We start from the raw sequence: 23,318 nt of genomic DNA on the forward strand, positions 1-23,318 counted from the left end.
TGTGGTGATTTGAGCTTTGTGACGAGGTGCATTATTCTGCTTGAAGAAGCCATCAGAAGATGAGTACGCTGGTCAGGGATGGGATGGACTTGGTCAGCAACAACACTCATTACTATACTGTGGTGTTTATATGATGTTCAGTTAGAAAATATCACCCACATCATTACACCGCTATCAGTAGCAGCAGGCTGAACTGATTTAATCCACCTGTCCATTAGTGTTCTCCTGGTTGTCCATGTCACTGTGTCAGCAGTCTAAGCAGAGATGCCTAGACCTCTCCACAGCCACCTCTAGCTCTTCTGGGGGAACAGTGAGGTGTTCCCAAGCCCATGGGAACATGGAACAAGACATGATTTCCCAGCCCAAGAAAATTACCAAGAGGTATACAAGAACCACCTGCTCCTTAGCCTATCTCTAATGGAGATAAGGCGGGGAGTTATGTCACACTGATACTTTTAGTCACTGTTTCATGTTTGTTTCTAAACAGAAATGTCTTTAACTTTCCATAATCCCTGGAAATAGAGGTGCACATCAATAAAAATAGATCAGTGTTTTTTAAGTGTGAAAAAACAGATTGCTCAGGGTTTCTCACTGAGCAATCTGTTTTGTTTTTTCTGTGTGTGTGTTTTTTTTTTTTTTTTCAAACTCCAACCCTTATCTTAACTGGTTACACTTGTACTGATAACATGTACAAATTTCACTGCAGTATAAACAAAGAGTCTCCGTGCTTTGGCTTTCAGTTATAAAGTGTACCCAGTGCTTTAAGCCTCCTCCAGATAAGAGAAATCACTACAGAGCCAGTTTCAGAGCACGAGGTGTGGGCTGTCTTTGAGAGGAATCCCTGTACTAGTCTCTGAAGGAAACTCTCACCAAATATGGTAAATGACGTCACGACACGTGGAGAGTTTCGTGAGAGGTTCCAGACAACACTATTTCCCGTAAGTACAGAGGGGCGTGGCACGCATATACTGCTGCTTAAAGAGTTTACAACCTCACGATCATTCCCAGACTTCCGATCCTGGATGTACGACTGAGGACTACCGCGAGCGCTGAAAGTTGTTTTCGAAGGTTTTTGGACGACTGAGGAAAAAACAAGGAGATATTTCTTTCCTCCCTCCCCCTTGAAGACTTCTTTGGACTCTACCGAATACGCAAGTCGGTGGGCTTGCCCCCTATTTGAATTAAAACACACGACTCAACCACTTAGTTTTGTGAGAACTGAAGACTATATAGCCACAGCTGGATTCAGTTTTCTTTTCACTGAGAAAGAGAGGATGTATCGAAACTTTGGGAGTCAAGAAAGAGGCAACCCACCGTACACAGGCACCTCTGGGACAAACCCTGCTTCCCTTGGAAATACCAGCACTTCAGCCACACAACAGGAGCAGGTAGGTGTGCTGTCACTGACTGAACTGGGCAAAAGGTTAGGGGTCAAATAAGAACAATACGGTTAAAGTTTTGAGAAATAACTAAAAATGTTCTAGCTAACATTAAGGAATACAAATTTAAAGCTGTTAAATCATCACATTGTAATTTAGTTTAGTTATACAAGTAATAGATAAAAAATAATAATATTTAATAATAATGGTTATATAATAGTTACACAATAATATTAGTTTACACTTTTAATCCTGCACTTGTTACTTATCGTGAATATTTCATTATGTAAAATCTTCTTCTTTCAAACTGTTTATTTTTCTTTTTCCCTAGAAGTTTGCAATGGCAGGGGCCAGTCAGTTTATCCCCAGCCTCAATGCCATCACAAGCAACCAGGACCTCCAGTGGCTGGTCCAGCCCTCGCTCATGCATGCACCAGGCCCTTCGCGATCACCAGTACCTCCTTACCCAGTCCACCCAGGGGCGAGGCCACTGGTTCCACCACCTTCCCAGTCTCACCTTCTCAGGACAGGGGTCATAAGAACTTCTGCAAGCAGCCCATCTTCAACAAGGCGCAGGAATGATGAACATGTAAGCACATAGCTCACAAATGATTGTGGGTTTTTTGTTTTTCCACTAAGAAACAAGTGAATGAGCCCTCTTGGAAGTTGCATTCTCCCTCGAGGGAATGTGGTGTGGATGCTGAGGTGTGGAGTGTGGCTCAATCACTTTTGTGTAATCAGTGCGTAATGTCCTGTAACTCTCTGTGACACAATAGTGCCACTTCCTCTAGATGTATGGAGAAATAGGAAGAAAATATAAAGATATGTTTTTTAAATCTTTTTCTCAGCTCTGGAGTTAAACACACACTCTCGTACTCTCCTTTTTTTTTTTACTGAGTTTTTGTTGACAGTAAAATTAACAGGTGATTATCAGCTTTTTCTTACTATAAAAACATCACTCCATTCAAAGTAACTTTACATTTAACTTCCAACACACAGTATAATTCTGTACGTTTCCGCAGGCACGCGTTGGCACACATCCTCGTCATAAAGTTGTAATTTCATTGAACAGGAAGTGGACTGTCATGTGACTCATAGGGGCAAGTCATGTTCTGTGACTCACACCTGAGTCACTTTAGAGGTCTGAGCGTGACTCATCACCCCGAAAGGGCGGGAAATGTTGGATTAACTGCAATTATTCAGTAGAATGTTGGATGAAGTCAGAATTCGGGTACAAAAGCCCAGACGCTTTTCAATCCTGCAGCTGCCATGGCTGTGATGACTCAGTGTGCACACATGGTGGGAGTATTTCACCTGTGTCATGCTGCCTGTGGTGGAATTTCACTGTGCATGTGATGTTTTGAAATTAGCTGTTTGCCTAAAACAAGCCGGATTAATCCAGTTCAGGAGTTTAGGCCGCCTTCATGTTTCGTAGTAATTTTTCTTCTCCTCTTCAGTTATCTCAGGAAGAAGTCGAAAGGCGCAGAGTAAGAAGGGAGAGGAATAAACTGGCAGCAGCAAAGTGTCGCAATCGGAGACGGGAGCTGACAGATTCCCTGCAAACTGTGAGTGATCTTTAATATAATATTACTCCAAGTGTAAGGTGTTGGTCTCAGTCAGGCATGAATGAATCAAACTCTGTCTTTCTCCTGCTGTAGGAGACAGACATCCTGGAGGATGAAAAGTCCCGCTTGCAGAAGGAAATAGCTGAACTACAAAAGGAGAAAGAGAAGCTTGAACTGGTCTTGGAAGCTCACCGACCCATTTGCAAAATAGAGGACTCTGATTCGGATTCTGACTCAGGTCCATCCATTTCCTCTTTGGCAGCCATTAAACTAGAGCCAGCAGACTCCTGCAGTCCTGGACCCTCAATCAAACCACCCATAAAGCTGGAGAAGCCCAGACCAAGGATAACTATCCCCACAAAGCCTGTAACATCAACCGCCTCTGCTGTTGCTACTGAATCAGAGTCACTCCACACCCCAGTTCTCTCCACGCCCTCTATCATGTCCTTCACAGCTGGCACAGTTTTCACCTACCCCTCTGCCTCTTTAGACACCAGTGCCTCCAGCACATCCCACGTTACATCACACCAGGGAAGTGTCCAGCAGTCTCAGGCCCCACAGCCCTGTGGGATAGCTCATCGCCGCAGCAGCAGCAGCGGTGACCAGTCAGATCACTCCCTGCACTCACCAACCATCCTCTCACTGTAATCGACGGCCCTGCCTTCCTGGCAATACACTAAGTTTGATTTCAGCGCAGTCACAGTGCACGCGACAAAGGATGTCAAGGAAATGTGATGGAAGTGAAAACGACGGCTCTTATCATTTCAAAACGAGCAACGTGCAGCTGCTCGATTTCTTTAGAAAGTTGATGCTTTTCTTAGATAATATGCAAATCTGTGGCATTATTAGAAGACGAATGTTACACTTTTTTTAGTTTTATATGAATATAAAGTCTTTATATTTCTAATTTTCAGAGTTATAAAATAAGAATGAGTGTGTTTGAGGTTTATTGCGAAAGCACTGCATGCAGACTATATTCTCTAATTATACAAACGTTTTACACATAACTGTGATAACTCCATTTAATCATATTATTAGATATAATACATTATAATGTTCCCTTTGATAAGTTACTACATTGTTACAGTGTGTTGTGAAAGTCCTCAAAAAGGGAAACGGAGTGCTTAAACTAACAGGTCCATATTTATGTGTGGACCCTTTCAGAACCCTAATATTATCTTTATACAAATTACTGACCACTAAGGCTGGGCCATAGGAGTTATTATAAATGATATAATCACATATTTATTATGGAGAATATAATATATTTTTTGGTACTGTTTATGTTTTCTGTTGAAATGAACTGTTTGGAGGGCAGTGCCTTAAATTTGTCTTTGTTTAAAAAAAAAACCTGATAATAAAGAACAAAGGTGTGTGCAAAGAGAAATGGTGTACAGTTATTGGCAAAATAAGCAAGAGACTGTGACTGAAAATCATCTGAAAAACAGCCGATTACTCAGAGTCGATTGTCTGGATCATTCGAAATGTGTGAAAGAGATTCAGAACTGTAAATGAGACGTGACAACGCGACTGAAACGAGGATTCGATTCATTGATCAGTTGCCTGATTGAAGTTTAATGTTCTAGTAATTTCTTTTTAATTGAGCAGTAATGCTGAATATTCTCCAGGCGCAGCAGTGGTGGAGTCAGACAGTTTTTATACACTTTTTTTTTTTTACTTAGACTGGGACGAAACACAAACTGATGGAAAGTTGTCTTTAGGTCAAAACTAAAATTTTTGAGTTGCTTCTTTCCACCATCGACATTTTTCTGCCATGCGAAGACAAAATTTTGGTTTATCTCAAAATTTTTGGTAATAACACAGCATTTTTACTTATAGATGAAAAAATTGTTCATTTATTTATTATTTTTTAAGTGGCAGAAATAGGTTTTCACACATGTAGACATGTACACTGTGAAGACTCGTATACAGTCACATTTTAAATCATTTTAAAAGAAATATGCAACGGTTGCTAAGTTAATTATTTTTTAACTGTTAATAAACATTAATTGATTGTTAAAATTATACCCAGCTGTGTCTGATTACTTCTTAACTCCTATGATTATGTGCGAAGAACCCCCCAATAAGCTTCATTATTGGTTCTAGGGGCAGTGCCACCCCAGACCACTGCCTGGCTCCGCCCCTGGACTGCAGCTTCTCCAGGTTTCTGTGGTCTTTGATCTTAACATCTTCAGACTGTTGATCAGAAAAAATCCAATACTTTGAAGACATTACCCTTTGACTCTGGGTGTTAAGGCCATACTTCATATTAGTTAATTGAGAAAATACCCGACACGGTAATAAATACTGAATTAATCATTAGTGGCAGCGAGTAAGAGAGTTTGATTACTGCACCATGCGCTGACAAACTCTGCTGGCCACTCTCTGACCCTCCACTCTCAACACTGTGGCCTCTGTTACCCTAAAATGAAGTGAATCTCTTGCTAATACATACACGGCTCAGAGAGCATTGGATTGCTAAAATGGGATGAGCGAGGCAGAGAGGCGGAGATGGAACAAGAGTCAGATTGAGAGCTGGAGAGCAAGAGGGAGAAAAAATCTGTATGTACGCTGCTGTCAAAGGACGTCTGTGCATCACTAAGTGGGTAAAAGCATCACCCCCCTCCACCCCCATCAGCTCTCCAGACTGTGCAAATAGGGCTCCAAAAATAAAACTGATGAATATCCATAACGTCAGTCAGTGTGGCATGAAGGCAGCATCAATCAAGCGCAGTTGGTTCAGACACGAAGGTCAGAACAAATGCAGAAATCAATTTGTCGTGTGTGTCATGTTAAATGCATGTTTTCTGCAAGGCAAATACACAAAGAAAGGTCAGAACAGCCCCGAGTGTCATAGCCACTGTATTTAAAGCTTTTCAGTGCACTACGAGCATAGCCCACCAATAAACAGCTAACAACAAAATAAACCTCTCGTAATCCAGGTGCTATGGTTTAAACTGAAACTGGTTAGTAAAGCTAGTTAATACAGACAAATCAAGATTAAAGAAGGGCTGAAGTTAAGTTTGCTCCTAATGTTACAGATTAAATACAAAGCATGAGTTACAGAAGAAGAAGCTAACAAATCTTATGATAATTCAGCAACAACTTCATTTAAAAAAAAACAAAGAAAAGAAGAAATTTAAACAGCTCGGCTTAAACAGAATAAAAATCAACCAAAACTTGTAGACCTTCCAGTTTGATACAAAGAGTTTTCCAGTTGAATTTTAAAAATAGTGACAGAACTTATTTTTCAGTTCAGCTCTGCGTGAGGTCCAACAACATCTACCATGCCTGATCCAAAGTGAGTGTGTAGGTCTGCACGTGTTACATTATTCTCAGCAGCCCCACCCCTCAGGAAACCTAAAGGGCCTTCACGTCAGGCTGCTTCACAGGCTTTGTTACAAATGGTGACAATCATCATGCACACATGGCACTCCAATCCTGTCCTGAGGAAGCGAGAGTGCATAAAATATTACACATCATTAGCAAAAAAAGCAATTATCAAATAGTTTCCTTTGTTTCAGTGCTATTGGAATTCAGAGGACTAAATATGGCTCGAAACTGGATTGAAATGAATCTTTAGATCTGTGTTTTCAAGATCCAAGATAACGCTGTCCAGTGCAATTGAGAAAAAGGCTTCTACCAGTGTAGGCTAATCCAGTGCATGAGATAAATTTATATATGTGACCCACTTTTTTGGTCCCATTTTTTTCTCAACAACAGACCACTGAAAAAGGAGAATTTTCAGGAGAATCTTTAGAAAAAACACTGTAAAATTTAGACATGTTATCATCTGGCAAACATCTAATAAATGTCTTTGTAAAGTCCTGAAATGTGGAAAGAGTCTCAAGTCTAGTGGCACACAAATCTTTGCAGCATTCAGAAAGCCCTAATGCTTTTTTTTTTTTAATCCTCCAGATTAATTTGTACTATCTGACAGAGCACCTTTGTCTCCCTCCAGTCCTCAGCTGCTGACACACACCTGCCATCAGTCATCAGGTGAGCACACCAGGTGAAGCTGGTCTGGGCTTCCCACGCTGCCTGTGCTTGAGCTCCCATCTCCCAGGTCCCGGGCCACCATGCAGGGCAGATTCAGCTCGGTGGAACCTCCTGGACTGGAGTCACTCCTGCTCACACACTCCTCTTCCAGGACCAGGCACAGCTCCTTCAGGTCCAGATTCTCCTTCACCAGCCCGTCCTGCATGCGCTCCAGGTCAGCGAGCTTTTTCAAGTACCCGCCCAGGTCCTCCCGCATCACTTTGGCTGCGTGATGCCCGAACAGCTGCCATTCCCGGGCCAGCTTCTTCACTTTGAGCCGGTCGTCGTCTAGGAAGCAGCACAGGTCCCGCAGCTCCGTGTTCTCCTCCTGCAGGCGCTGATTGATGACTTTCAGTTCCCTGATTTCGAGGAGGTGTCCCTGCAGCTGTTTATTTACCTCTTTGATAAGCCGACCGCGCTGGATCAAAGCCGTTATTTTCTCTGACTCCTCTTTACGCAACCGGCTCACCAGCTCCTCTTTGGAGCACGCCAGCAAGTCCTCGTCAGACATCTTTGACAGTTCTCTGTTTATTATCTCACCTTCGCTACCCATTTTTTCTTCTTTCAGTAAAAAAACGACACCTATGGGTACCTGAGAATCTATTAAAAGCGCTGAGATGTGGCTATATTTAATGCTCAACACATGCATCCGCTGTAATCCAGATGTAATGTATTTGATCACCGGAGGTAAAATCAAGGCAGAAACATGTGGTGTCTTTTTTTAGATTGTCTTTATCTCCAAGGCTGTGACTTCAGTCCCTTTTTTGTGCTGTTCTTCGTGGATAACGCCTTAATGAGGTCGTGTGTGAAAAACGCACCGCAAGCCCCTATTAATGTCAATCTGTCATCCTCTCAGCAGCAGGCTGCTTTCTCCAAAGGCCTCCGGGAGCACAGCAGCCCTTATTTCTCCTCCCCGCGCAGGTTTTTTTTGAAGGCAACAGCCGCTCCGTGGGCTTTTCTGGACAAAGGCCCGGTGAGTCCACGGAGGCTTGACCAAGCACACCCTGCAGATGTTGTGATTTCTACACCGCTGGCATCGTCTCATCGGGCTGTGCTTGTCTCGCCTCAGCTGAATGAACTCCCGTGGCTGCAGGAGTCCGCGCGGCGCAGCAGCTTTCCCCCCTTTTTCTTTAAAAAAGATTCATTGTTTAGATAAAAAATAAATAAATAACAAACAAAGCTCACCGCTCAAAATATGTACATCATGATCTGTGCTCATCCTCCGGAGATGGACCGTTACCACAACAATGTCCGCCTCCGCCACTTTCACGGCTGTGACTCCGCTAAGCAGCGAGCTGCGCGTGAAGCTGGAGCTCTGACGGAGACCAGTACAAGCAGCCTTCAAAATAAAAGCTTCCGATTGTTGTTTTTACGAAAAGAACAGTCAAAAATGTTGCTTTGAGAGCACCGCTGAACTAGATTATATATTTGTAACGAATGACGCCTTTTAGTTTTGGTCGCGTTTTAGTGAAGCCGCGATGCTCAGCAGGGATGCTTTTATTTTGTAGAGGTTTTAAAGGAAACTTTACTGCTTTATCAGGATTTGTAACTTGGCAAATTTCCTTAGATAAGCTAGTAATCAGAACTGTTTGTGGTTTTCTCTGATGTTCGCAGTGTGGCAATTCCATATTGCGTTATTTGAGCCTGTTTTGTAGCCGTAAATGGCAACATTTAATAATCTAAAGCTCTGTGGTTCATCTAATTCCACTCTAACTACATTATAAAAAACGAGATTTGACATGGACGATCCTCTCTCCATGCGCTCCCTCAATGAGGAACGTGTGCGCCCCCATTTGGATTCAAACCCATTTTTTTAATTTCTTTATTTTATTTTTCTTTTCTTTTTTCTTATCCTTTTCATGCTATGAAACCAAAACAAGTTGTAAATGTATGAAGGAAATTGATAGGAAAAGCCTATGTAAACCCACTTCCTTCGGTTTTTCCTGTTCATTAGAATGATCTCATCCTCAAAAACCAGATACATGTCTATGACAGTGGAGTGCATGAGTGACTCCTGGTTGTACTTGTTACTTTTCAAAGAACATTGGCGGAAAGTGTGACTGCAGACCCTTTTTTTCCATGGGTTTATGCTGAGGCATTCAGCCACATCCTTCCGCCCTCTGTCCCACCTCCATTGTTTCACTGAGGCCACAACAATGTAGGGTGTTAACCGCGCAAGGGGGATCTGGGGATGGAATCAGGGTGTCATGTGAGGTTAGAAATGAGAGTGTTGATGCGCAGCAGGAGAGTCGACAAAAAAGGCGTGTTTGGCTGATTCGTTTTCACCCTCCCGTGTTGTGATTTTTCTTTTTTGAAGGACACATGCAGAAACACAGAAAGGGAGGGCGAGGAGAGGGATTTACGAGGATTTATTTAGATTAATCGTCAGAGGAAAAGAGCAGATTGTGTAAACGCAGGCAGCAAGCAAAGCGCACAGCACTGTGGGGCCCGGTGCTCACAAAGAAGCCTATCTGTGATCTGACACATTTTATAATAACTTAGGGAACAAATGATCAACAATAGGGTACTGTGTGGCTGCCAGGCGCAGTGCTGTAATTTGAGTCTTCACATAATCGTTCATTATCTTTCGGATTTTCTTGTCTAGTCACTGAAGTCTTTCTTTCTTTATATGAATATTGTCTGTTGAGTTACTGTAGGGTAATTCACCTCTAATCCACCCCTTGGATGGTCAATCAAAGTAGGCGTTGGCTTAGAAGAGAGGCCCAACATTGAAGAAATAAAAGAAAACTGCTGATCCTGAAGGCCATTTGTCAAGCTTTCAATGATAATGATTTTCTATGTATCTAAGCACTCTAATATCACAGAAGTTACTATTACGTATTCACTTGTCAGAGCCACACCTTAAAAGCACATAATCAGCTCCTAAAAAACTACAGATGAATGGTGTTTTATTCATATTGGTAATCCTCAGGGGCGTCTCATAGTTGTGTCACATGCTGCCCACAGTCATGTGAGACGTCTGCAGTAACTGTTAATGGGAAAAAGAGCAAGACCCCCCCCCCCCCCCACCCACACACACACACACACACCGAGATAACTGATGTTTAAGCCAATGAAAGATAATTGAAAAATATAAAAAACACGGGAAGGGCTGTGCTATGGTGGTAAAGAGGTGACTCCACTGGAGTGGTTTAGAATAAAAGCACAATTTACAAGCAGTCTATAAGTACAAAAAACAAATGTAGATATAGCAAAATCCTGCAAAAATAAATAAATAAATAAAATAGAATCACCATAAGAGAGTTGGTGATGGACTTCACAAGGAAGAGGACGTCTATTATACGACCCGTTTCTATCCTGTGACGGGGAGTTTATGTGGTGGAGGAGTACCAGTACCTGGGTGTCCACGTCTACAACAGGCTGAACTGGAAGACCAACACAGAGGCTGTAAACAAAAAGGCGTGCCGGGCTCCTGAGAAAGGAGATATCCTATAATATGTGCAGCAAAATTATTCTCTTTCAGTCATTTGTGGCCACTGTATGATCTTCCGGGGGAGCAGGGGTATTATTATTATTATTATTATTATTATTATTATTATTATTATTATTATTATTATTATTATTATTATTATTATTATTATTATTATTATTATTATTTGCCTAGAGTGTGTTGATAGAGGTGTGAATGAGTTGCAAAGAAGTATGTTTCTGTATTAATATGAATATATATATACTATATATATAGCCTACTATATATATACTATAAAAACACATTTATTTATTTAATATAAAAAGCAGTCACGTGTACATTGAATGTTTTCAGTGCCTGAGTTTTGTGATAAGACGATGACATAATAGGTATCTAAAACAATAGCTTTATTGCAAGGAAGGTAATGAACATAGCGGACATAAACGACCAAAGGAATTTCACACGATACAAAAAAAGATGCGACCGAAATACAGATTAATAGAAAAAAAATGGGAAAGAAATTAAAAATGCAATTAAATTAAAATTAACTAAAATTAACTTAAATTAACCAAAAAACAAAAACATATTTTTAATTCGGGAGCTTTTCCTGTGACATCATAGAACCGGAAGTATCTGATACGTGACTGCTGTTGTTGACATTACGCACTTGTGTCTCTCACGGGCTGTAATATTTTATAGACGTTGTTGCTGTAAATTCAAAAGCTCCTTAATAATCGTGTCATATCGTCACATTAACGTGGTCTTAATTCGCCGGAGTGCTGCCCGTTTATTGGCCGTCGATAGCTGTGCAGCTCGGCTAGCTCCGGAGGCTAACGTTTTATGGAGGAAGTTAGCTAATCAGTAAGCCATGGAGAGCAAATTTAAGCCCAGCTAATAGAATTAAATAGTTCACTTTGCAGACACGATTTTATTGCCGCCAGCTACCTGAGAGAACACTGAGAACAAGGTATAATATCACCCTATCAGCTATATGCCGGTGATACCTGAGCTAAACAATAAACATGTTTTTCTTGTTTGTTTTAAGCAGATGTCTGTAGAGCTGGATGTGTTCGTGGGTAACACCACCATCATGGATGAGGAGGTTTACCAGCTGTGGTTGGACGGATACACAGGTAGGAGTAACGCTAAACACGTGAGAGTCTGGGTCACAACGATCCTATTAATAGATGCGTTTTTATATAAAGAGTGTGATTACCTGGAGTTGGCGGCTAACACAGTCAAAGCAGAGGTGCCTGAAGGTCATCCACCTCAAGTATCACAGTATATTTTAAAGGGTGGTTCAGAATAATAAAGCAGTCCAAAAATAGTAATAACATGTAATAAAGCTTCAACATCACCATGTGACACTTTGTTTTGCAGACAGTGATCCAACTCAGTACAGACATAGAATGCAAAATCCTACAGTGAACTGAGGGAAATGGTTAAAAGTTAAAAGTTATTTAAAACATACAGCAGGAGATGGAACAAATGACTGCCTGAGTCTATTAGTGCTAACTTTGGGGCGACTTAACCTTCTCTCTGATAGAAACATGTGGTTGTTAATATGTAAAGGATGCTGAGATTCTAAAACGACAGTCTGTCCCTTTGAGAGGACTCTTGATTTCACACAGATACTGAAATTCACTAAAGGTGGTGCCGGTAATCTTACAGGACAACTTAACCGTTTTCTCTACTTTTCACCAGTTTTAAAGATTAAGGCTTTGCCAAATAAGCAAGTCACAGAAAATAAAAGCACAGACTCAGTAAAAAAGAGAATAAAGCATTTCCAAGATACTTTAAAAAAACAGCCGTGATTGCCCTTTCTGAACAATGCATCTGTATTTGAAACAGCATTTAATTTCTCTTCCAGGTATATTCATGGCTGCACTTCTCCCAATGGGTCACCTTTATTGAGAAATGGTGCAGGAACAGGGGGACTTGGCCTCCTCCAAAAATCAATAAGCGTTCTTTGGTCTGAGCCACATTTAACTGGAGGAAATACTGATCACACCTCTTAACACATTTGTGAAGTGGGCCATGATTTTCCTACACAGCCTGTTGAAAACGTATAATTACAGAGTGACTGGCTTCCTTTAATTATATAAAATAAATGAAAGTGTTGAAACCAAACAGTCGAGAGGGGATCAGTGAAGGACCTCAGTATTTAAAACTAATGAATGTTCTTGTTTTTACAGAAAATAAGATACTTTTGTGAAATACATAATGGTTTCACATCTTAGGCGTCTAAAAATGTTCAAATGAAGCATCTGAGAAGGCAAGGGAAAAAAACTACAGTGAAGACGATTTAGTGTAATATTTAAGCTCAGACTTGGCAGTTAGGCTGCAGCATTACAGCAAATACACATAATAAATAAAAAACAAACATAAAAACATAACCAGACTGTAGTAGTTTGATTGCAATAGGAGCTATTGAGCATTTGTAATGATTCCACCTAATCCATAGTTTGAGCTTGAAGGCAGAGCTCTGCATACAGAGGTCGATCATTCTCTGAGAACACAAATACTTCAGTCAGGCAGATCGTTTTCTGTCTCCTGTGATCTGCTCACTGTTTCTGATAGTGCTGTTGAGTGTTTCAATTTAGTTTATTTCCAGGCTGTGTTTACTCCTTTCAGTTCACGTTTTTATTAGTTTTGTTATTAATTTTTAGTCTGTGTTAATTAGGAGATTCAGAAATGAGGCTTGATATCCTCATTGGGATCCAGTCAGAAAGCACAAATGATGCTTAAAGGCTTAATTGTTCAACTTCAAAGTAATTGCAGTAATGAATCTGAACAAAGCAAACAAACACACGCTGCTCTGTCTGTAAAGAAAACGAACAAAAAAGTTTAGATTGCTTCCAATTCTTGAAGACAAAGTTAGAGAGGCGAGGCTGAGATGGTCTGGAGATGTGCAGAGGAGGTATGAACAAAGATTAATGAAGATGAAGCTGCCAGGCAGGATTTACTAAAGCTAATTACTGGTTAAATTAATTTAGGATAAGTAACACAATGTATAACTCTCTCTTGGTGTAACTGCCACCCCATGTGAAGGTGAAAAAGTGTGTTATCTCTAAATAATTTAATCGAGTAAGTGGAGAACAGGTGTTAAAAAAATACATGTGACATACAGTCATGTAGACATCCCATTATAAATAAAAATATGCACCAAACCCTCCTCATGAATCCATCCACTGTTGCCATTCTCATCAGTATTAAACAGAGCAGTAGGTGTTCTCTCTTTGGAACGGGGTTTACTGGTTAGGTGTGGTGATTTCAGGTCAGCTGCAGTGTTTAAACACACGCACGTGTCAGCTTCTAAGTATCATAAGACTAATTTAAGGAACAAGTAAACTTTAAGAATCAAATATGGTAAAGAAATTGGAAATACAGGGTTTAATGGCCAAATATGGTGCAGCAGCTGTTTCAGGCTGCTGATTATTCACAGCACAGCAGTGATTGTTCATTCATGTTCTCACACTTAACTTCAGGCATCATCGGTTCATCAACCCTTTGAACTGCGCTTGTGTGATTTATCCAACAGTGAACGATGCAGTGAAGGTACGCATGGAGGGGGGAGTGATGGACGAGTGTGAGGCAAGTAAAGATGTCCTGCTGAGTGACACCATGGACCAGTACAGGACTTTCCAGATGTGTGAGCGCCTGCTGCACAGTCCGGCCAAACTAGCCAACCAGCTGCTGTTCCAGATTCCACCTCATCGGCAAATCATGCTCATAGAGAGGTGCAGCCATGATGCTATAATTAAATTAACCCATTTATTTCAGAGGAGTCACAACTCTTTATTCCTGTATTTATTTGTCAAACCTCCTCCTTTATGCTACGTTTCTTCTCATGGCAATTTGTTTTTTGTGTCTCTTTCCTTGTTTAGATACTATGCCTTTGATGACACATTTGTTCGTGAGGTCCTGGGAAAGAAGCTCTCCAAGGGAACAAAGAAAGACTTGGACGACATCAGCGCCAAGACAGGTGTGACACTAAAAAGCTGCAGACGACAGGTAAGTCTTCACTGTGCATTGTAAAGATTGATATTTTAAAGCTCCGGCAGTGTGTTATTGAATGGTAGGATACAGCTGAGTGTTGAAACAAACAACGAACCACGCCGGAGCTCCTGTTGTCTGCCGGTTTCAACAATTAATTTGGTTTTATAGCTCTGGGTACATTTTATTAGTTGTGGTGGGATTTCTGATTGTGGAGCAGATTCTTTCAGTGTTAGTAAATCTCTTGCATTGTGTGTGTAATTTCAGTTCGACAACTTCAAACGTGTTTTCAAAGTTGTCGAAGAGCTGAAGGGACCCCTGGTGGAGAACATACGTCAGCATTTTCTTCTGTCTGACAAACTTGCAAGGTAATCAGCGACAGGCACAGAGCACAAGCCTTCTGCCTCAGGCTTATGTTTTACAGCAGTTGTAGAACTTAAAATCTGTTATGTTGTAGTGTTGTGATGAATTAATGTGTTATTTTGCAACAAATTCTAACGAAATACCACAGGAAAAGGTTGGGTGCTCTGATTGCTTGGTTTTATTTAGTGTTTTTTTTAAATGCCGTGTGTTTATTGTCTTTATCACAGGGATTACGCTGCCATCGTTTTCTTTGCCAACAATCGGTTTGAGACGGGAAAAAGAAAGCTGCAATACCTCAGTTTCCAGGATTTTGCTTTCTGTGCCGGTCAGCTTATCAGCAACTGGACAGTTGGGGCTGTTGGTGAGTGCTTAGTTTTGTTTCCTTTGGCCATTTTGCTGACATAACATATGGGGGCATGTGTACCCTATTTTCCACTTTTAATGTTTATTAATCAAATGGCAATGTCTTAATTTGTCTTTGTGTTTTTTACAAATTGGTAAAACATTAGTGGTGAACAAAAAACGAAAAAGTTCTTAAAAGAACGTTTACTTTTGAGAACAGAATGGATGCTGTCTACACTCACCAGGCCACATTGTTAGGCACAGGTTGCTTAGTTAGGCAAATATGTAATTGGAGGTCACTTGGCGAGATACATCATGTACATAAGAAACTGAGGCTCCAATTCACACAGGCGCAACAAAATTGAACAATAGAATATTGGAAAAATGTTGCCTGGTCTGATGAGTCTCGACTCCTGTTGTGATGTTCTGAGGTAAAGCCAGCATAGATCCATCCTGCCTTGCATAAATGGTTCTGGCTTGTAGTGGTTGTGTGATGGTGTGGGAATATCTTCTTGGTACTTTTTGGGCCCCTTAGCACCAGCTCAGCATTGTTTAAATACCACAGCATTCCTGAGTGCTATTGCTGACCATGTCCATCCTTTATGAAGATATTGTACCCATCTTCTCACTAGTAACAAATCTGCAGCAACTGTGTGATGCTGTCATGTCAAACCTGAGGAATGTTTTTAGCACTTTGTTGACCCTATGAAGAATTAAGGCAGTTCTGAAGGTAAAAAGCTGGTCAAACCTGCTATTAGGAAGGTGTACCTTAACAAAGCCGGTAACTATATGTTAGATCAGTGGCTCTGTCAGTGAGGTTTACTGACCACCAGAGGTCCTTCAGGCTTTACTTCATCAGGAAGAGGATGAATTTTAAATTCCCAGGTTAACAATTAGGAGAGTGAAAGAGGGAATAATATTAGGTAGCATCTGAGTCATTATACTTAATAACCAAGTAGTTATAAGAACACAAATATTTACAATATAATTTCTAGAAAAATTTCCCATTAAACTAACTTGACAGCGTCTGAATTTTCCTGTAGACAACATGGTGGAAGACATGGACGTCGATCTTGACAAAGAGTTTTTACAAGAACTGAAAGAGCTGAAGATTTTAATCACTGACAAAGATCTGCTCGATCAACACAAAAGGTAACAGGAACACGCTTCCAGACACTTCCATGTTTTGCTGACTCCTGAAAAACCTTGTGAAAATAATTTTATCTGTTTTCTTTTTCTTTCTTCTCTTATTTCTGCTCAGTTTGGTCTGTACAGCCCTTAGAGGAAAGACGAAAGTTTTCATTGAGATGGAGGGTAGTTTCAAGGTGAGAGATGATAAGTATCTTTATGATATTCCGTGAGAATAACTGTGAAGAGGAAATAACCGTTTCGAATGTAATTTTGTTTCTGCAGAATCTTTCCAGAGGCCTCATCAACATCGCTGCAAAGCTGACCAACACAAAAGATGTCAGAGATTTCTTTATTGATCTTGTAGAGAAGGTGAGATTTTCTTAAATATATATATATATAAGTAAAGACGGCTCACCCAGCCCGAATACTTTAATGTCTGTCCCAGCATCAGTCTGCCTTTGAGGCTTTATGCTGTAACCTTCTCACCTCCTTTTGTCCCACAGTTTATTGAGCCGTGCCGTTCAGACCGGTGGTCAGCTGCGGACATGAAACTCTACCTCACTCATTACACCAACTCTGCACACATACTCGACACATTCAAGTGAGTTAATGTGCTTTTATTCTCCGAAGCTTATCAGTCAGAGCCTGGCACCGACCCCGCCAGGGTTATCAATTCCCCCGGGGTATCCTGTGCTAAAAATAGAGCTGTGATTTTCATAGAGAGCTTTTGGGGAAAGCCGAATAAGGATATGCATGGTGGTGTTAAACGCTGCTGAAGCGTGAAGCTGTATGTTAAAACCCTCCCAAAAATTGACGCCCTTGTTCTGCCAGTGGGTGTCTCCCTATCTTGCTCATGACTTCTTAAACTGTAGTTACCTTGTTTCTCGTGCAAACACTCAGGAATGTAGTTAAGGGTTTACACAGCCCTGAACCACTACAAGCTTAACAAAGACATATTCATAAAAAGAAACATAGACCCCCCACTCCCCCACGCGTATACACAGGGGGGACAGAGATTGCCTCATTTACTCTCTTCACTCTGATTTCACAATTACAGTCTGACATGAAATTTGGAGCACCTCTTTTCACTCCTTTTACTCACCGTTTGCTCTCGTTTTCTTTCTCTTTTCTGCCCTCAGACATCAAGTCGTGTGGGACAGATACATGGGCGTCGTCAAAAGCTGCATCTTCAAAATGTATCACGACTGAAGAGTTCTCCTAGCGGTTCACGTCTCCTTTCAGTTTGCTTCTTCCGTCATCGCTGTATGTTTGTCTGCCTGCTTTGCTCCTAGCGTCCCCCAACGTTGTCTGTAAATTTGGTTTGTAAATAAAATTAAGATTTTACATTAAAAATCATTCTGTTTTATTTCCTATGTAATGTTTCATGTTTATTCTGGAAGGAAGAGATGTTGTGATTAACCCCCGAATCGGGAGCTTTCACCGGGGGTTGGGGGTTGGGTGAACCATACTTAAGAAGTGAAAACAGCGGATTTGATATTGTAGTTGATATTGACTCCAACTGAATTAGCGTTTTATTCACTAATTCTCTTAAAGAGGACCCGTGGATCACATGCACGACAGGCTGTGACTCCAGTCAGTGTGTGGGGTGTCTCTGTGTGTGGTTATGGGAATAGGGACCAACTGGATGAGGGGTGGGGGCACAGTTAGTCCAGCCGGGACTGTGATTTTTAACAACACCCCCTGTAGTGACAGCTGCCATCTCTGCCACCCGACAAAAACAAAAGGCAGACAAATAAGCTGAGGCCGAGTGAAGGCTTTTAAACCAAACACTGGGGGGTAGCTGGAGAAACCGCCTCCCATCTAAAAATAAAATGCAGGGAGCTATTTTGCAAGTGATGAGATATTTTTAAGGAAAATTAAGACTAGCGCTGCCGCTGCTGTTGATCCCAATTTGAGGATAGTCTGAATTTGTGCCCATTAGAGTTGAATGAGACGGAAACTAATGAGGATTAATGTGAGTTAAGCAACATCTTAACCCGTTTGCATCATGACAGACTACAAATTTTGCAAGACAACATGCTGCTGGAAATGATTCCAAGCGCAGTAACGCATTAGTCACGCACAAACACGAGAAGAGCGTGGGTCAAGACTTATGATACTTCTTTATTTTTTTTGTCTTTCGTCCCAGAAAGCACCGCTGGTTTATTCTGTAAAATAAAAAATTTTCCAAACACGTACACACACACACAGACTGTCGCTCTCTTCCACTCTCTAATTTTTGTCCGCATTCCATTAACTTCCCTCTCTCTGGCTATAAATATCCCTGCATGTCAGATTGGACGAGCGCGAGGGCTTTAGTGGCTTTATGGAAAAGAAAAAAGGGGAGTGAGAGATGGGGGAGGTAAGTATAGATAGATGGGGGGTAAATGGGAAAAGGGAGGGAGAAGAATGGGTGGGAGAGCTTGGGGATTTTGCGGGGGTTTGGTTTAAATGAAACCAGGTGTGTTGTGGGACCAGTGAGAGGGTGAAAAGACGTGGGGGCATGTGCGTGTGCGAATCTGTGAGTTGTGCCTGCGATTTGGACGGGTTTGGAATTTCGGTATTTGGGCCGCAGACCAGGAATTTGCATCCTGGGGGGTCAGGGAGAGGGGGTTTGGGGAGTGGAGGATGGCAGTGCAGGGGGCCAGAGGGGGGGTAAGGGGGCTGTTCCTCTCCTCCCTTTCTCTCTCTCTCTCTCGCCTCTGCCTGTCTTGCTCGCTCCCTCTCTCTCCCTCTCTCTTTCTCTCTCCCTCCCTTTCCATGTGCTGCTCCAGCTGTCGGTCTCCCCACTCACTCTCTCTCTCAGGGTCATACAGGCAGGAGTTTAAGGGACCACTTCTGTACGCCAACTCGGCTGGGACGACCGCAGCCAGCAGGAGGGACACACTGGTCAGACGGAGACTGAGAGACAGAAGATTCCTCTGTGAGTTTTCCTGTGCTTCTTTAGCCTCTTACACATATCAAAGAATGGCTGTTTGTTAAAGAGAGACTTGCTGGATGACTTACTACGTTTTGCGAGCATTTTAGGGAGACGTAAGGGAGGTGAGGTGTACCTCTTACCCACTTTTTCTAGTACAGGCCATACACGTCACACTTGCACCACTGCCCTGCTCTCTGCTCTGCTCTCCCAGCTGCACTTGGCTCCTTATGAGAGCCAAGATAACGTGGCTAACTGTGTCTGAGTAGTTTACTTCTTGGCTCTGACTGTAATATGGGGTTAGACAGGAAGAGAGGCGGTGAGTCACAGGGCACATGTTATCGTACTGTAATATTGCAAAACCCTTCCGCCTCATCCCTCTTGTACAACTTTTAACGTCAGTGTCACAAGATCAGTTTAGTCTCTAGGTGGGGGAAGTTCAAAATCTGAAACACAAACAGGTGTCAACATGTAGACGAGTTCTCTAAACCTGGATGACCTCACAGGGCACAACTGCTGTTTCACTTTTTGTGTAATCAATTTCCTGCAGGTAAAAGCAGATGTTTCCACTTTAAGGTGGGGATTAGAAAAAGCAAGCATGTCAAAGTTTTCTGAACTCTAACACGAAAGCATCACATGTTAGAGTTCAGGAGGAACATGTTTGACCTTGTGAGCGAGTTTCTCCGACAGGGCGTTATTTCTGTCTTTACCTGTGGAGCTTCCCGGAACAGAAGTCAGGCCGAGTGTGAGATGGAGACTCGCTGATTGTGGATATGCAGGTTCACAACTGTGACTGAGCACAGCTGGTGGAGCGCGCTGGGTCACCGTGTTCTCAGGCTGCTCCACGCACAGCCGAGCACATCAACGCAAACTTTGTGTATACACTACAACAAGTGACCATCCTGGAGTCTAAACTCTGTGTGTGTGTGTGTGTGTGTGTGGTCCAGCTGTTGGTCTTTTTTTGGTTTCCATGTGGTCATTGATATAAGCCGCCTGACATTTTGCTTGTTAAGCTGTTATAGCTGAATGTGTGAATTTAAAAATGGGTCACCTGGCAGTCCTGAAGCTGAGCCAAGTTCCAAATGAAACTAAGATTGCGCCTTCATAAAGTATCGATGATTTGTATTTTTTATTTTTGTGGGCTAGTAAATGGTACACTTGTATAAAAAAGAAACCCCCCACAAGTTCCCAGAGTCCAAGATGTCGTCTTCAGATGTCTCGTTTTGCCTCACTAATAATCAAACCCTGCTGCATATTTGAAAATTTCAGAAAAAGCAGGGGAAACTGCATATTTGTGTAGTTGCTTTCACTTTTTTGCCGGAAAACGAGTCATGAAAATTCTTCCTGATTCATTTTCTATGGATTGACTCATCAGTTATTCAAATCGTGTATTTTCCCTGTCAGTGGTGGTCGAATGCAGACAATGAAGTTCTGTATCAGAGCCGCATTCTCTGACATCCTCCTACACATCCTCCAAAGGGATGGGAGGTTAGGGAAGAGTGGCTGGAGGTCTGGCACCAGCTGTCCTCTTATGTGAACTGTGGGGGGTTTCCCAGAACCCGATACTCTGGGAACCACTGCAGTGGCAGGGCATCCCAGCTGAGAACTGGTGCCCACATCCTTGCCACGGGCATTCCAGAGATCTGCCGCCACTTGATCTCCAGCAGCAGGAGGGAAACACCCATGCATCCTTGCTGCCCACACTCAGTAGCCAGCGAGTGACTGGACCCCAGTCTGATGGTCAGTTTGTTTTTGGGTGGTTTCGGGTCAAATTCTTGCTGGTTGTAAGTCACCGTTGGGCCAATTCAGAGAGATCACGCACTGCGGCTGTGTGATTGCACGGTGGTATGCGCTACCGTCTGAGCTTACAGTGTGAGAGCATATTTTTCTGCTTTTCACCACTCAAAGGTCACGGTGATGTCATTCCTCGAGTATTTCGGGGTGTCCAAGTCACCCTGCGGCCTTCTGTTTGTCTCAGCCTGAAATAAAACAATAAGCAATGCCTGCAAATGTGGCCTCGGGAGTTTATATCAGAGCGTGAGTGTATGCACGTAGACAGGCAGTGATTATGACCTTCCTCCCTGTATTTTAACTGGAGCTCACTCACTTTGCAAACAAGACTTGCTTAGGATTTTTTTATTACTTCAATTTGTCTGTTTTTTTCCCCCGTGTCTTTTTGGTCTGGCGGAGATGGAACAGGCAACTTGTTTATGTTTAGGCTCAGCTTAAACACTTATAGCTTCTTTCAGGAACATTAACCAAAGGATGGCTGTGTCATTGCTGCCGGAGAGGCCCAATCCATCACTACTGAACCATGCAATATAAACCTTAAAAATACACTACATGGTACAGAACAATGTATTAAAGTAAAAATAGTAATATCAAAAAATATTCTACTATAGGAAAAAGTCTTGCAAGAGGTGTGGGTAAAAGACCCCTGTGCATACAGTACTAAGACATCAAAGATAGGGCTCTTAAATAGTGGCCACAGAGACCCTTATATTTTGATAATATATTATAAACATTTAGTCTAAAGCATACTGGAAGTTGATTTAAAGAGGCTAATATGGCAGTTAAATGGTCATGGCTTTTAGTTCTTTACATTCTCATGTTGATTAATAGTGTTTTGGTTAATTTGTTCTACAATAATCCAGGCAGATAAAATATAAGTGTTTATAATGGCCTGATTTATGTTTTATATATTGTCTATTTTTACTGAACAACAAAAAAGCCAGTTGAATTACTTAATCTAAAAGTAACTAAGATTTATGTTTTACATACATCCAGGCGGGGTACACCATAGACAGGTAGTCAAGTTGCTGCAGGGCAAATATATTTTAGATTTTAAATCTATATCAGAAAATAGTAACTGAAGCTTTAAAATAAATGTAGTAAATGTTGTGCAGATCTTTTTACCCTGCACTGGTCCATTGGTTAGATTGAACCCTGTAACCCTGTTTAATTGCACAACTCTGAAGTAGTCATCATCTATCAGTCTCTTGCATCATTCTGGAGGTAATCTGTAAAAACTCTTCTTTCATTCATGCACGGCTCTCTGTTTGATTGTCAAACAGTTTTTCACAGTAATGCGTAAAGACTATTAAAAGCCCACCACAGGATTTCAGTCATGTATGAATGGCCCAGCGATTATTTTCTTTTTCAGCCATTGTGTTGAAGATGTGCTGCTTTGCTTGATTTCATTGTCCTCTCCCATGATCCAGTTTCAGCCCAGCTCTAGCGGGCAGACTGCCTTACATGTGACTGTGGAATAACTTGGTATACAGGGGAATTCATGGTCCACTCAGTGACTGCAGGGTGCCCAAATCCAAATAATTACCCCTCCACCACAGTGACAGTTACTATATGAGGCATTCGTGCTGATATTCTGTGTTTAGCCAAACATCTCCACTTTGGGCTGACCTGTCCAAAGGACATTATTCCAGAAATCTTGTGGTTTGTTCAGAAGCAACAAACTTAAGCTACAAACTTTTTTTTTCTTTCTCTTCCAAACAAGCCATACTTGTTCAGTCTTTTTTTTTACTGGACTGCCATGAACTTTAACATTTAACTGAAGCCTGAAAATTTAAAGTTTCTGTGACCATTGCACAGATTGAATTTGCTTGTCAAACCGGGTTAACACACCTAAACGCTTCAGAGCAGCAAACTGCCAAAACATCTGCTTTTATAGAGGTGGTCACAGCTGCTCATGATCACCCAATTCAGTCCATTTCATTATCAGCTCCTGGCTGCTACTTAAACTTTTAATTCTGATAGAAGCAGTAAAGGTGTTTTATAAAGTTTTAAATATTTCTTAAATAATAAAAGTGTGATTGCACATACTTTTTAAAAGATGTTCAGTTGCTTTCTCTGCACAGCTTTGCATATAAACCGAAACAAGCTCACTTAGACATATAACGACATAACATGTCCTATAATCCATAAAAATCCCTAACGTTTTATAAGCAATGTTTTTGTTAAATAAAGATTCATTTACTGAGTACAAATGTTCCCTGTGAAATGCAGTTTAGCTGAAAGTGGCATAAAATTGGAAGTTACGCAAGTAAAGAACCAAAAATTCTACTTAAGTGGAGCGTTAAATGTGTTTGGTTATTTTGGCAAAGACAGATTCCCCCGTCCATTAAACAAACATGACTCTG

At 41.6% G+C, this 23,318-nt stretch overlaps 3 protein-coding genes across 4 annotated transcripts; 2 read left to right on the plus strand and 1 right to left on the minus strand.

Moving 5' to 3' along the window:
- The first annotated feature begins 832 nt into the window (after positions 1–832).
- fosl1a (FOS like 1, AP-1 transcription factor subunit a) lies at positions 833–6,075 on the plus strand. 2 transcript variants are annotated; one of them, XM_085130446.1, is made up of 4 exons: positions 833–1,388; positions 1,714–1,968; positions 2,837–2,944; positions 3,038–6,075. In XM_085130446.1, exons 1-4 carry the CDS (start codon positions 1,275–1,277, stop codon positions 3,590–3,592), a joined length of 1,032 nt encoding a protein of 343 aa, XP_084986572.1. In that variant the 5' UTR covers positions 833–1,274; the 3' UTR covers positions 3,593–6,075. The 2 variants fall into 2 exon arrangements, with proteins under 2 accessions (XP_084986572.1, XP_084986563.1); XM_085130437.1 differs by having other exon boundaries at positions 841–1,388; positions 1,711–1,968.
- ccdc85b (coiled-coil domain containing 85B) lies at positions 5,791–7,631 on the minus strand. The gene has a single exon (XM_085130457.1). It carries the CDS (start codon positions 7,629–7,631, stop codon positions 6,933–6,935), a length of 699 nt encoding a protein of 232 aa, XP_084986583.1. The 3' UTR covers positions 5,791–6,932.
- Positions 7,632–11,024: 3,393 nt separating this feature from the next.
- Positions 11,025–17,597, plus strand: fibpa (fibroblast growth factor (acidic) intracellular binding protein a). Its single transcript, XM_085182238.1, has 11 exons — positions 11,025–11,379; positions 11,461–11,545; positions 13,954–14,152; positions 14,300–14,426; positions 14,676–14,776; positions 14,999–15,132; positions 16,157–16,265; positions 16,375–16,438; positions 16,527–16,613; positions 16,748–16,845; positions 17,384–17,597. The coding sequence occupies exons 2-11, from the start codon at positions 11,461–11,463 to the stop codon at positions 17,451–17,453; spliced, it is 1,074 nt and encodes a 357-aa protein (XP_085038364.1). The 5' UTR covers positions 11,025–11,379; the 3' UTR covers positions 17,454–17,597.
- Positions 17,598–23,318: the final 5,721 nt, after the last annotated feature.

The sequence above is a fragment of the Neolamprologus multifasciatus genome, chromosome 2 (assembly GCF_963576455.1).
Source record: "Neolamprologus multifasciatus chromosome 2, fNeoMul1.2, whole genome shotgun sequence".
NCBI lineage: Eukaryota > Metazoa > Chordata > Actinopteri > Cichliformes > Cichlidae > Neolamprologus > Neolamprologus multifasciatus.

What these genes read in the sequence shown, in the direction of transcription:
- fibpa (XM_085182238.1), top strand. Translation starts at nt 11,461, where the DNA reads ATGTCTGTAGAGCTGGATGTGTTCGTGGGTAACACCACCATCATGGAT. An exon ending in TAAAAAGCTGCAGACGACAG is followed by an intron (nt 14,427 to 14,675) that starts GTAAGTCTTCAC and finishes GTGTAATTTCAG; the next exon opens with TTCGACAACTTCAAACGTGT. An exon ending in CTGCTCGATCAACACAAAAG is followed by an intron (nt 16,266 to 16,374) that starts GTAACAGGAACA and finishes ATTTCTGCTCAG; the next exon opens with TTTGGTCTGTACAGCCCTTA.
- ccdc85b (XM_085130457.1), bottom strand. Translation starts at nt 7,631, where the DNA reads ATGCATGTGTTGAGCATTAAATATAGCCACATCTCAGCGCTTTTAATA.
- fosl1a (XM_085130437.1), top strand. Translation starts at nt 1,275, where the DNA reads ATGTATCGAAACTTTGGGAGTCAAGAAAGAGGCAACCCACCGTACACA. An exon ending in CAGCCACACAACAGGAGCAG is followed by an intron (nt 1,389 to 1,710) that starts GTAGGTGTGCTG and finishes CTTTTTCCCTAG; the next exon opens with AAGTTTGCAATGGCAGGGGC. An exon ending in TGACAGATTCCCTGCAAACT is followed by an intron (nt 2,945 to 3,037) that starts GTGAGTGATCTT and finishes CTCCTGCTGTAG; the next exon opens with GAGACAGACATCCTGGAGGA.